Raw genomic sequence first — 13,948 nt, 5'->3', positions numbered from 1 at the left:
CTCTCTCTCTCTCTCTCACACACACACACACACACACACACACACACACACACAAACGGCCACTGTATCTGGCTAATGTGACCAGTGACTTCAGAAAGTTTACCATTTGTACTACCAGTTTCTCCATGTGCTTCTTGATGTACAGAACAATGAATCCCGTCTATCAGTCATTATAATTTGTTGCTCTTTCATTGTCAGCTACATCTTTAAATTCTTTCTGCTTGGTATTGTAATTTCATTTCATAATATAGACTGTTGGAGCTATTATTAGTGTTGTTAGCAATACTGCAAATGGTTCCTAAACCGATCTTGCATCTCTTCACACTGAATTCCATGTTACATGGCTACAGTATCCAGTCCAAATGATACTTAGGCATTAAGTACTAATTAGTGAAGGTTTAACATGAGGACAAAATTTGTGTAAAACTTTTTTGGGTTTTGTACATTATTATATTAAGTTTCATAGGGGAAATTTCACTATAAACCTCTTACAGGCAAGTCACGCAATTTCTTAATGACCAGTATGCAGATCTGCTGCAATTCAAAGAATAAACAAAAAATTCAATGTCTCTTGATTCCTTCCACTGGAGATGGATGCAGTAACTGAGTGATCTTGCTAAGTTGGATTTCATTATTTTTGCATATAACTGAATTAGTCTATACAATCAAAGATGAACTCTTAGGCGGTTATGCTACAGACTGTTTACCCAAGATACATCCATACTATCTCACAGTGGACAAATGAGAATTTTTGTAGTAATTACTGTTTTAAGGTGGAAAAAGAAAGAGAACTTTATTGTTAAAAGATTAGTGGAGAAGAATTTAACCTCTTATCTTATTTAGCAACTCGCTGTTAAAGTGAATGTAACCTTGCATAAATGAGAGCAACATGTTTACAACCATGAGGAGAACCAAATCATTGTGTAAGTGATATTGTGTAACCATGTGAATATTTGTGCATATGACACCTGGATAATTTAATATAAGCAAAGAGTGAGAATAAAAGTAAAAGAGTTGATGCAAAGACAGCAAGTATGCTTGATGGTAGTCTAGTATTTGTTGACTAGAGGTCAATTTTAGTTTTATAGTAGTATATAGTTTATCATACTTGAGTAATAATTTTGATGCTTCTTCATTTATAAGGGGTGGCAGACAAGAGGGTACAAGATTTTCCAAGGTTCTATCAGTAAATATTCTGATTATAGTTAGTGGGCCAATTGGAGTCTCCTTTACCATAGTAGTAAATAAATGAACAAGAGTGATGAATTACAAGTTAGTGAGAAGCAGGACAATATCGTCTTCTCGAGAGCAAGAGTTCTCACTCTTTGGAATTGTTGTTTCTTATGTTCTGATGTTGTTCTGTTTGTCTGTCTGAAATATTCCTTTTGGGCTTTGTGCAGCACCAAGTTTAGTCGGGTTGCAACTTATGTCAGAATTGAAACAAAGAGACTTCCATGCCATACATTGCTCTCAGGAATATCAACAATTTAGAATGTCTGATGGATAATAATGTCAACTGTGTTGATCCTTTTTCATAAATATTCATTTTCATCACTTAAATGTCAGATTCAGTACAAGACAGTCACTATATGATAAGAGAAGATTAAATCATGCACTTATTTGCAAGTTGTTGCACTACTCCATCAGTAGAGCTGCTGACTTATGAATAACTAAGGAATATCTGTCAGGACCCTGTCAATTTTTACTGAATGCAAAGTGCCTGACAGCTGCAGACACTCGCAAATGGTTGGACAAGAGCACCTTGTGCAACATGGCATCAATTTTGGTTTCCACACTCTACCTGGTTCACAGCAATGAACTGCCTTGCTTGTACGCAGCTATGAGATACAATAATGCAGATAATTTTGTTTCTGTTTACAGTTCTCAGCTCACTACACTAACTTTTTTTCCCATCTCAAGTTACAATCAGCTTACCATCTGCAACATATTAGAACTAACTGTCACATATCACAAACCTAATAAATTGCTATTTGCATGAAGATAAACATTATTCATTTACTGAACAGGTTGGGTGGTAGAAAGAAGCACAAACAAAAACAGAAATATTATAGCTCGGCTTAAGAACTAGCATTTGTAACAGTCAGAATACAACTGATAGTACATAAGCTAACCTACCATGAGCTCTGAAGAAAAACTGAGTTCACAAACTATCATGTTCCACCTTTTGTCAATGCATTTAATAAAAAGCTCACAGCCTCCATTATGTGGTATGTGGATATTGTTACCTATCTCATTGTTTTGTATTTCCCCCAAGACTTTCCAACATCAAACAAACCACTGTTATTTTCAATTATTACCCTTATCTTGATTTGCAGTTTTAACTGATTCTACTGTCTCTGCCAAAATTCTTCCTCTTTCCAGTTGAAATGATTTATTTGAAAGCCTGCCACCATAAAGATTTTAAATTAAAAGCTTGGGACATAAAATTAATTTTCTGAATACATAATTCCAAATGTGTGAAGAATTCATTCAATTATCTATATTTTAAACTATTAAAAGTTATTATAAACAAATAATAAACACTTTAGAAATGGATTACAAACAGTCTTGACTGCAAAAACATTTATTTCGATGGTAACGGGTTTTGGTCAGTATTTGACACTCCTCAGACGAATACTATCATACCTCGATGGTAGGCAGTGGGGATGGAGGTGAATGGAGCAGGTGTTGTAACTTCATGAACATCAACTGCTCGGACAACACCTGGTCCATTCACTGCCACCACCTACCATCACAGTATGAGCGTCTGAGGATAGTCAAATACTGACCGAAACCGGTTACCATTGACACAAATGTTTTTGTGATTGAAATGGTTTGTAATCTATTTTTAAAGTACTTTTAGCCAGACTGCTGTTTCTCCATGAGACATGTTCTCAAAAATCATTAAACAATAAACTAATTTAACTTACCACTGTGAATACATTCAAAAATAAGCAACAGCTGCCAGCCCAGCCAATCAGGTTATGTATCTGTTGTTGTTCATCTGTTGTGAAAAGAGGATCCTCACACTGTATTCCACATCCGTCAGTACCATCATAGAATGCTTTTGAATTTTCAGTTGGTACCAAAGGTTCTTGACAATGTCCGGTGACATTAAATTTCAGTTCTCGCACATCATTCTGTTGAAAAATTGAAGGGGAAAAAAAGGGGGGGGGGGGGGAGGGGGAAAGGAGGAAAAAGTGTGAGATGCATTTCCACAAAACTGAAATGACCAAAATTCTTAAAAATGAAAAATAAAAACACACACACACACACACACACACACACACACATATATATATTCATCTGCAAAAACATGCAAGTAAAGCTAAGAGTGAGTGATACCGAAAATGATCACGGGATTTTACACCTTCATCAGCAGAAAAGACAGGAGGAGGAGGAGGAGGACAAAGGGAGGAAGAGAAGAATTGTTTGAGAGACACAGTAACAAGTGGATACAGAGAGGAGATGATGTAAGCCAACAAATGAGGGAAATTAACGAAGTAATGTTAAAGACAAAAAAGCAAATGACTCGAGAAGTAGATGTGATGCTATAGGTTGTACAGTGAAGGTAATTATGGTCAATGTATAACTACACAAATAATTTCAATCTCATAATTTATTTCATATAGAACAAACTACCTGGCCCTTGAGAATTCAATGGATAATAGTTGAAGATACAATAATGTCAGAATTTGTTTCTAATAAGCACATACTGTTATTAAAAATGGTGGAAATACACTAATGAGCCAAAACACTTGTTTAATAGCATCCCAGATGTTTTCCACTGATTCAGATCAGGTGACTTTCATGGCCAAGACATCAACGGGGCTACCTGGCCCTTGAGAATTCAATGGATAATAGTTGAAGATACAATAATGTCAGAATTTGTTTCTAATAAGCACATACTGTTATTAAAAATGGTGGAAATACACTAATGAGCCAAAACACTTGTTTAATAGCATCCCAGATGTTTTCCACTGATTCAGATCAGGTGACTTTCATGGCCAAGACATCAACGTGAGTTCACTATCATGGTCATGAAACAATTGCAGCACAATCCTGCCGTAACATGGGGAGTTATCCTGCTGAACTATATCACTGTAGTCAGGAAAGACATCAAGCATCAAGGTGGTGCGTGTCATAAGCAATAATGATCACACAATCCACAGCTTTCATAGTGCCTTCAATTATTACTACAGGTTCCATGGAAGCTCTGATGAATGTGACCCATAGCATGATAGTGACTCACCAGCCTGTACCAGTGACGCAGTGCACATTTCGAGCATCCGTTCGCCTCGATGTATACGGACATGACAATCTACCTTATGTAACAAGAAAGTGATTCATCCAACTGCACCACAAGCCTGCAATGCCACCAGGCAGCATTCAATCTTACAGAGGGCATTGGTAATGTTTCGGCTCATTAGTATATGTTGCTTCTGCTAATCTTATTATTATATACTGGTCTAGTAAATGAACTATGGTATATTTGAGTGAAACATAGACCTTCTAAATTTTATTTCCATTACTGAATATTTGTCATTTGGCACAAAGTGATCAGTTTATCACAATTATAGGAAAAAGTTATTTTTCTGCTTTTCTTAAAAGTTATTTTGGTCAGAATAAATATTTATGGTTCAACGGTTTTATAAACTGCTTATTCCTTCCTCTAACTAATTGAGTCAAAACATTTAGAACTGATTGTCACGAAAAGATCTAAGACACTGCCCTCATAAATGGACTGTTTACCTGCTCAAGGTAACACACAAAATAAAGAAACTGCTAACCACAAAGGCGAGCACTGGACTAGCAGTATACAGGCACGTACTGCCACCAACATAAAGGCACTGTTCAAGTACTACACTGGGGTTCAAGAAAGTCCAAAAACTAGTGTACTGCCTTTACAAAAGTATTCCTCCTATTTACAAGTTAGCAGAAGCTATAAACACACAATTCTGTGAATAATCAAGTTGTGGAAGAAAACTGCTGAATGGCTAGACACACTGCCCATATAGCCCAGTCACCTACAGAATAAAGACAAATGTTCATAAAATGTTTAGTAACCACATTATTCAGAGTGAATAAATACAATTACTAGGAATTCCAGGACTTCTGAAAAGTAGTAGTAGTTTTCAATAAACATGTTGACTTCAAATCTACATATATTGAAATTATAGGTTACTGCAATGGCTGAGAATGATTATCTGCTGGCACAACAAATAATTCCAGTGGGAAAAATGCCCAGGTAAGATGAACTGCCAGTGGCGAGCTACAGTTTATCAAAGGGAACTTCCACCAGTTACAAGGTACATCTGCCAAAGTCAGTGAGAACTTCAGAGAAAACCTAAGTTGCTAAGGTATTTGTTTCTTTATCTAACTGTTCTCTCATGGCATTAGCAGAATTTTGAATAGATTTCAGAAGAGTTAACTCAACATAATAAGTAATACACTTAATATACACATGTAACACATCACTAGGACAGAGAACACAACTGCAAAAGGCTGCTCATGCAGGCAGTAAATCAAGGATTGTCATGTTGAGACACGCATCAGCATTCACATGCAGTTATAGGAATAACAGTTACCAAAGTTCATAGAGGGAAAGGACCAAAAGTTTACAAAATTGTTGAGGCTTTCGTGGTTGCTCGTTCACCTTCCGTGGCCACTTGTTAGCTTCCTTGGCCACTTGTTCATGTACTGACTGTTGGCTTCTGTCTCGGGATCTTCAGTTGACATTTGTTTAACGATATTCCTGACATTCTACCAGCAAAAGTGGCTGGCACAGTCAAAGGTTCATGCCCCACTGCTGATGGCAGATATTATATATATGAGGTATGTGCAAAAATTATCAAGAATTTTGTAATTTTGTGGGTTGTATTAGTCCAACTCACACAATTTTTTGATGTGTTGGTAAACATGTCTGAAACGTATCTGTACACTGGTAGCCATATTGGATGTTTTGTCTGTTGTCAGCTGTCAAGAAGGTTACATGTGTTTTCTTATGAGTGACAGATTATTGATTTGTTTAAAATGGACCAGAGAAATTGCATTAAAGTTTGCTATAAAATGTAATAAAAGTTTTACACGTGCTGCTTATTGCTTTTGCTGAGTCTGCTATGAGTGAAACAAGTGTTTACAAGTGGTGTAAGCATTTCCAAGAGTGCCATGAAGCAGCTGAAGATGATGAACATTCTGGACACCCCAGCATGTAAGCAACCGAAATAAAATGGAAAACGTTGAAGGTATGATTATAAACAATTGCCACACCACAATCAGAGAAGTTGTTCATGATGTTGGCATATCAACTGGCTCCTCTGAAATCATTTGGATGTTTTGGATATGAAATATATGACAGCAAAATTCATGCCATAAAGTGTTGAATTTCGAGCAAAAACAGCAGTGAATTGAAGCTTCTCAGGAGACACTAAATGAAGTCAATACTGATGCAGAACTACTGAAATGTGTCATAACAGGTGAAGAAACATGGGTGTATGAGTATGACATCGAAACTACGAGGGCTATTTTTTAAGTAAGGGCCGTTTGCGCGTATAGTTCCGTAGTTCTCGCGGACGCCGCAACAAGCCACCACGCCACTTGCCCATATCCTTCCTGTTCACACTGATGCAAGTTGCAGCTCTGTAGCTGACGTGTCCGCATCGCTGTGCTACTTTATAATGTTTACGATTATTGAATCGCCGCCGCGTGTGAGATACGGTCAGTGATACGTTTTTTGACCGCGAGAAGCCTATCAGCTGCAGAAATTCATCGTCAGTTAACAGAAGTTTATGGCTTGAATGCAATGAGTGAAGGTAAAGTGCGTCAATGGGTTAGAGAGTTTAAAAATGGCCGTCAAAACGTCCATGACGAAGAATGCTCAGGCCGGCCCTCTGTGATCACTGATGATTTGGTGGCTGCAGTCGAAACAAAGATTTGTGAGGACAGAAGATTCACAATGTCCATTCTTTCTATGGAATTTCCACAAGTTTCAAGATTGGTTTTGTACAAAATTGTGTCTGAAAACCTAAACTTTAAGAAACTGTGTTCTCGGTGGGTACCCAGACTCCTCACAGAGGACCACAAAGGGAAGAGATTTGCCACTTCATTGGACTTTTTGATTCGTTACGAGGAAGAAGGGGATGACATGTTGAGTCAAATTGTCAGTGGAGATGAAACATGGGTATCCCATATCACTCCCGAAAGCAAGCGACAATCGATGGAATGGCGACACACAACCTCACCCGTTAAGGTCAAAGCCAAACAGACACTGTCAAAGCACAAGATTATGGCAACTGTGTTCTGGGACCGGCGCGGTGTTTTGCTAGTGGACTTTATGCCACGAGGAACGACAATCAACTCAAATGCCTACTGTGCAACTCTAAAGAAGCTCCGCAGAGCAATTCAAAACAAAAGGCGCAGCATGCTGACAAAAGGAGTTTTGCTCCTGCACAATAACGCTAGGCCTCACACCTCTCAAAAGACTCGGGATTTGATTGATTCTTTTGGCTGGGAAGGGGAGAGGGAGGGGGAAGGGGAGAGGGAGGGGGAAGGGGAGAGGGAGGGGGAAGGGGAGAGGGAGGGGGAAGGGGAGAGGGAGGGGGTTGGGAGAGGGAGAGGGGGGTTGGGGGGAGGGAGAGGGGGAAGGGGAGAGGGAGGGGGTTGGGGGGAGGGAGATGGAGAAGGGGAGAGGGAGGGGGTTGGGGCGAGGGAGATGGGGAAGGGGGAGAGGGGGGATGGAGGGGGAGGGACAGGGGGAAGGGGGGAGAGAAGGGGGAGGGAGGGAGAGGGGGAGGGAGATGGAGAGGGGGAGGAGGAAGGGGAGGGAGGGTGAAGGGGGAGGGAGGGTGAAGGGGGAGGGAGGGTGAAGGGGGAGGGAGGGGAAGGGGAAGGGGGAGGGAGGGTGAAGGGGAAGGGGGAGGGAGGGAGAGAGAGAGAGAGAGAGAGAGAGGAATGATATCATTATAATTATTCATTTAAAGGAGTTTCAAACACAATTATCAGCAGGCAAGGATATATGCCATTTTTAAGTGTAAAATGCCACCAAGGGAACCACCAAGTTTTGCCATCTTGTAATGAATGTATGGCCATCTACAATGTCAAACATTCTCACTACATGGGACAGCAAGGAGAGGAGAAGAAGAAGAAGAAGAAGAAGAAGAAGAGATAGTGGTGATAATGATAATGTATTTAAGAGCATGGACATAAGATCTTTAGCATCTTATAAGTCTGTGGTTAAATAGAGGAATATTTATACAAGAACTAGAATATAACATTTATTTAAACACCTGCACCTACACATGTGAACACACGCAGACTTGTGTTTTTGGAAGCAGTCTCCAGCGCACTAAAAACTCCAACCTAGAAGCTTAGCCTGGAGCCTTAATAATAAACAAACTTCAAACCTGTTTCACCACACTTGCTAAAACATGGGTAATGCCCTCACTTCAGTCTGCTTGTCAAAATTCAAATGCACTCTATTACTATGTTGTGTACAATGATCCACACACCATAGCCCTACACACTGGGGGCTCTGCTCAGTGGGGTTATTATGCCTGTGAAGCCATGCACAAATGGACAGTGCTCAACATGGTGGTATACACTACAAAAATTTTTAAGTAGTAAGATGTTCTGAACAAAAAGTTTCAGATCTCAACAAATCCACTGAGAAAAGTAATTACAAGTCAAGTGACCAGAAAAAAATTAAAATTTGTGTCACTATAAAAAAGCAAACTGTTTCTGCCAGCAACAAATGAGATCACCCAGTTGCATGCTGTATAAGCTCTGCTTTTGGAGAACTGGTGCTTGTAACAATTGTGAATTTTTGGCTACATGGAGGGGACACAACACTGGTGTACTAGCACACTCATTTCAAATATATTCATTTTTTCCCTTTACTTTCTCTCTTCTCTTTCTTCATTTGCTGTTTTCACACAGCTTTGACAACAGCAGTTCCTTCATTGTATACTTAATCTCCCCCCCCCCCCCCTTTTCTTCTTTGTCCATTTATCACTTTACTACAATGGCAGCCACTAAAGGAGAATAACAGTGAAATTGGTCTTCTGTTTTGCTAAGCTTTCAATTTCCTCTTGATCCATTGCTATGATTCTTACTCAAGAGACCATCAGTGTACAGGTTGGTTATTAATACACTTTTGTTACTTGAGAAAAATCACCATAAAAAACAAGTGACTGTAGGACATTTGTACGAACATGCGAAAAAGAAATAATGAACAAACCATTGAAGGAAACATATAATTTCCCCATGGGAGGGTAACATTTGTTAATAGGGTGCCATGTTTATGTTCCAGATTACAAACATTGCTCAATGTGATGACCATCTGGTTTCACAACTACAACTGTGGCACATGCCACATCCAAGTAGCACATTGTTCAGCTGCTCCAGGCACTTCCACTTGAGATCACCGACTGTGGACGGCACTTCAGTCACCTCCAGCAACCCCTGGTAGTGGAATGCCCTTTATACTGTCTGTCACTGGCTCCAGCCAGCCTTTCTTATACATGCTACCAAACCGTAATCTTCTGATTATGTTAAGTATGTCATGCTGTGACTCCAATAAAGGCTGCTGGTTTTCTATAATTGTGTTCTTTATTGTGTTTGGCATGAGAACAAAAGTGATTGTTTTTTTCCATGTAATTTTCCCATGAAGGCGGTACTTCAATCACTTCTCCACCAGCAGCAACTTACTGCAGCCACTTTGGATCAACTCCACTGCAATTTTCACCATATGATGACTCTTTTGAAGACTGGGAAGCTTATGAAAAACGGCTCCACCAACACTTCATTCCATTTTGGTGACAAACAAGGAAGTTGGTAATGCTTTGTTTTTGTCATTAATTTCTGCTCACATGCATAAGTTGTTCTGTCAATTGCCCCCTTGCAGGAACTTGCCTCACTTTTCTTTGATGAAATGTGTAGTTTGTTGTCTGCTTATCTTCACAAGCACATCCACATTATCACTACTCGCATAGACTTTTACCGGTGTTGCAAGCAAACACATCAGTCATATCGGACTTGGACAGTGGAGATACGAGGTCTGAGCTATAAGTTGCCAAGATCCCCAAAGAATCCTCGCTGACTACACAGTTTGCAATGCGGTCTTCTCATCCTGTTACATCAAGGTCATCTGGAAGCCTCCCACAATAAACAACTGCACATGTTGCTTCCCCCCCCCCCCCCCCCCCCCACCACCTTCCCCCACTCGGTCAGCACCCACATTAACAATCCATATAGATGTTGCTGAACTTTTTTTGGATACTTTTTAGCTGCTGGTTATTGAAACTTGGAAGAGGCCTTCCAAGTTTCCTTACATTGTTCATTGTCCACCTACCATGAAAGAAGCAATGGTCAAGGAACTGTCAGTGATTGCTTCTATCAAAGGCCTATCTTGTATGGTGGTTTTGGACAATGGTCCTAAATTTATACTCCATTCTTTAAATATTTTTGCTCCTGCAATGGCACTTGCCATGTCACAGTGCTGCCCTTCCATCCACAATCCAATGGGTATGTCATGGAATTACTTGTGGAAGATGCCCTTATGTTCTTTCTCAGTTCTTTGAGAATGACTCCAATTTGGGACAGATCTTGGCCAAACACTTGTGCAGCTGGCAGCCACAGACGCTGCTCCACCTTCTGGTCCTGAACAGGCATCCTGCAGCGGCACTGACAACATCACAATTTGCACCTTTCACTCCAGTCTGGGAATGAGGGCTCGGACAGCACCTGTACTGGCTTGCACGTATCGTCCACCACCGGTGCAAATGCCGTGTGTTCATGGTGGGCATCGGCGAGCACCTTGTGGTGCACGACTCCAGTCAGCTGCACTCTAGGTTGGGTACTGACGCTTCACGGTGGTCTGCTGCACTGGCGGCTCTTCCAATGGAATCACTGCTTGCTGTGGGCAGCATGCCACCCAGGAAGTGTCCAACCACACTCCCGACATAGCCTCTTGCTGCTCTGTCGATGGTCCAGCCACACATGGGCAAGGCAGCTCATGCTCTCACCTACTCTTGCAGAGAGCAAGAGGACATCAAGGCTTTATTGGCACACCCACAGAAGCCTCCTACACCACTGCAGCTGCCTCCTCCACTGACACCGGTGCCACCTTCCCTGCCACAAGTACCTGCCAGAACCCCCTATGTTGCCTCTGGATGCCACGTCTCCGCAGCACCAGCAATGTGTCTGACGTCAATATGTACTCTGTCTACGAGGAGCCAAGGTCCTCCACCTGCTCTCCAGCAGGGGAGGAAGACACACTTTTTCCGCCCCAGTGTGCGTGTCCATGTGGACCAATAGCTGTTTGCGGCCAGGAGAACCGCATATGACACCATGGACATGTCAACTGCCAAAGTGTCATAGAGGAGCCAGCATCTGGGTGCTCTTTCATCTAAGGTGGAAGGAGTGTAGTAACCTACACTTACTACACTGCGGCCACTACAGCTGTGGCATGTGCCACAGCCAAGTGGTGTGTTGTTCAGCTGCTCCAGGCACTTCCACCTGAGGCTGCCGACTGTGGACAGCATCTCAGTCGGGGTGTAGCAGGAAACCAGCAGCCCCTGGTGGGCAAATACCCTTTATACTGTCTTTCACCAGTTCTAGCCAGCTTCTCTTGTACATGCTACCAAACTTTAATGTTCTGATTATGTTATGCATGTCACACGATGACTCCAACAGAGGGCATTGGTTTTTTGTAAAATTGTGTCTTATTGTGTTTGGAGCTGGAACAGTTCCATTTCACAACTGTTTGCAGCACTTTTTGAATGGTGGACTACGGGATATTCAGTTGCAGAGAGAGAGCTCGTGTACTGCTTGAAGATCACACACTGCGTCGCGCATTCTCAGCCGTGGCAACAGTAACTTCTTCAACAATGTGTGGCACAAATTGACTGTTGGCCTCTCTCCCAGTAGCAACTCCTGAATCACCAGTTACTTCAAACTTCTCAATCATGTTCTTCAATCTTGATGTGGAAACAGCACCTCTTTGTATTCATTTAAATGTCAATACTCTTAAGAACACCAGCTCTATTGCTGTAGTTTCGATAATGCAACTTTATGAGCAAAACCCTGCTCACATTGTCAAGGCCCATGTTGACTGTCTGCAGCTGTAACGCACACTGGGGCTTGTGGTTCAACACTACGTCATTATAACAGTACTGGTGCCTAACAGCAACAGCAAGTCATGACACTAGCGCTACTAACAACACAAATTATGCACCACTCCGTCTGAACATCATTCCTATAAAGTTGGGTATCCACATGGCAAATAGTTTTCACTCTACACTGCCTCAAGTAGCAACTTTAGACAAGGGGGCAAAGTTAATATAAAAAATATTTGAGTGCACTGATTATGTGGATCACAATTCAAACTTTTAATATGGGAACAAAAAGCATTAATGAGTAAACTTATTGGAAAGTGAGTGTAAGAATTCCAAGAGTCTTTTATGCAGATCGTATCATTTAGTGTATGACCATTAGTGTCAACTTCTGACAGGTGCAGGTCATTTCTGGTTGCCTGAAATCACATAACAGTTTCTGTGAGTTTAAGAATTAAACTGTAGGCTGTGAATCACTTATAGGTCTGTTCAACTAACATCTGAGCTCTGCCTACTGAGATGGTGTTAGAATCCTTGATCTGTGTGGGGTAGTTCAAAGTGCTGGGCTAAAAGTGCCAAGGAAAGTACCCCTTCAAGACTCCTTGGCACTTTTAGCCCAGCACTTTGAACCAAATACAGTCAGCTTCTTCGAACATGCACTAACAACCACCCACTTTCAGTGCAATGGGGAATTCTTCGGGCAGACTGACAGTGTGGCCATGGGCTCCCCACTGGCTCTTGCGACTCCAAAGCTCTATATGGAACATTTCGAGGAAGTGGTCCTTCAAACTGCCAGACAGAAACCAAAGCACTTCTTCCACTATGTCAAAGATGCTTTTGTCATGTGGGGACATGGCAAACAGGTGCTAGATGAGTTTCTGGACCACCTCAACAGCATCCATCTGAACATCAAATTTACAATGGAAATGGAGGAAAATGGATGCCTCCCCTTCGTTGAGGAAAGCAGATGGTTCACTAGGCCATGCAGTACATAGGAAGAAGACACACACAGACCTATACCTTCATGCAACAAGCTGCCACCATCCAGCACGAAGACAAACAGTACTGACCATCCTGGTACATAGGGCACACGCCATCTGCAACAAAGACAGCCTACCTTCCCACCAAAATGGCTACAGTGAAACGCAAATCAACAGAGCACTTAAAAGGAAGAAGGAAGCAGTGAGAATCCCAGAAGAAAATGATGAAGAAGAAGACAAACGACTTGTATTCCTTCTGTACGTAGGTCTGCTCTCAGCCAAACTTGCACGTCTTCAGGGCAAATACAATATCAAAACCATTCTCCGACCACAACCGAAGACGAGGGAGCTCCTAGGTTCTGCCAAAGATGCGCTGAACCTTAACACACCAGGAGTATACAGCATACCATGTGTATGCGGTAAACAATACTCTGGGCAAACACAGTGCTGTATATCTAAACGCTGCGAAGAACATATCAGATGTGTGCGACTAGGTCACACAGAAAAATCAGCCATAGCAGAACACCTTCAACTTCGAAAAGACGAAGGTACTGTGCCGAGCATCTGGCTTCTGGGAAAGCATTATCAAAGAATCCATATAAATAAGGATTCATGACAATCTGGTCAACAGAGATGAGGAATACCAACTCAGCGCAGCATGGAACCCTGCAATAGCAGCAATCCGTCAGAAGTACGCCCGTCAATGTCCTCCATTGCGGACGCAGACAAAATGCTTACACCGAGAACCGAACGCAGACGCTGGGGGGCGACCGCTATCCCCACCACCGCGCGTACGTTGCCGGTCCACCGCAGCCACCCGAGGTCTAGTGGAAGGGGGTGACCGCACATATAAACAGC

At 41.8% G+C, this 13,948-nt stretch overlaps 1 protein-coding gene across 1 annotated transcript in view; it reads right to left on the bottom strand.

Moving 5' to 3' along the window:
• LOC124596424 (smoothened homolog) overlaps window positions 1-13,948 on the bottom strand; it is a 131,325-nt gene that overhangs the window by 82,352 nt on the left and 35,025 nt on the right. The window contains exon 4 of the mRNA XM_047135555.1: window positions 2,931-3,140. Coding sequence (XP_046991511.1) covers window positions 2,931-3,140 — 210 coding nt within the window. The remainder of the gene's footprint in view (window positions 1-2,930; window positions 3,141-13,948) is intronic.

This window comes from Schistocerca americana, chromosome 2 (genome assembly GCF_021461395.2).
Source record: "Schistocerca americana isolate TAMUIC-IGC-003095 chromosome 2, iqSchAmer2.1, whole genome shotgun sequence".
NCBI classification, from domain to species: Eukaryota; Metazoa; Arthropoda; class Insecta; order Orthoptera; family Acrididae; genus Schistocerca; species Schistocerca americana.
Note: the sequence above shows the minus strand (reverse complement) of the source record. Positions and strands in the feature narration are given on the sequence as shown.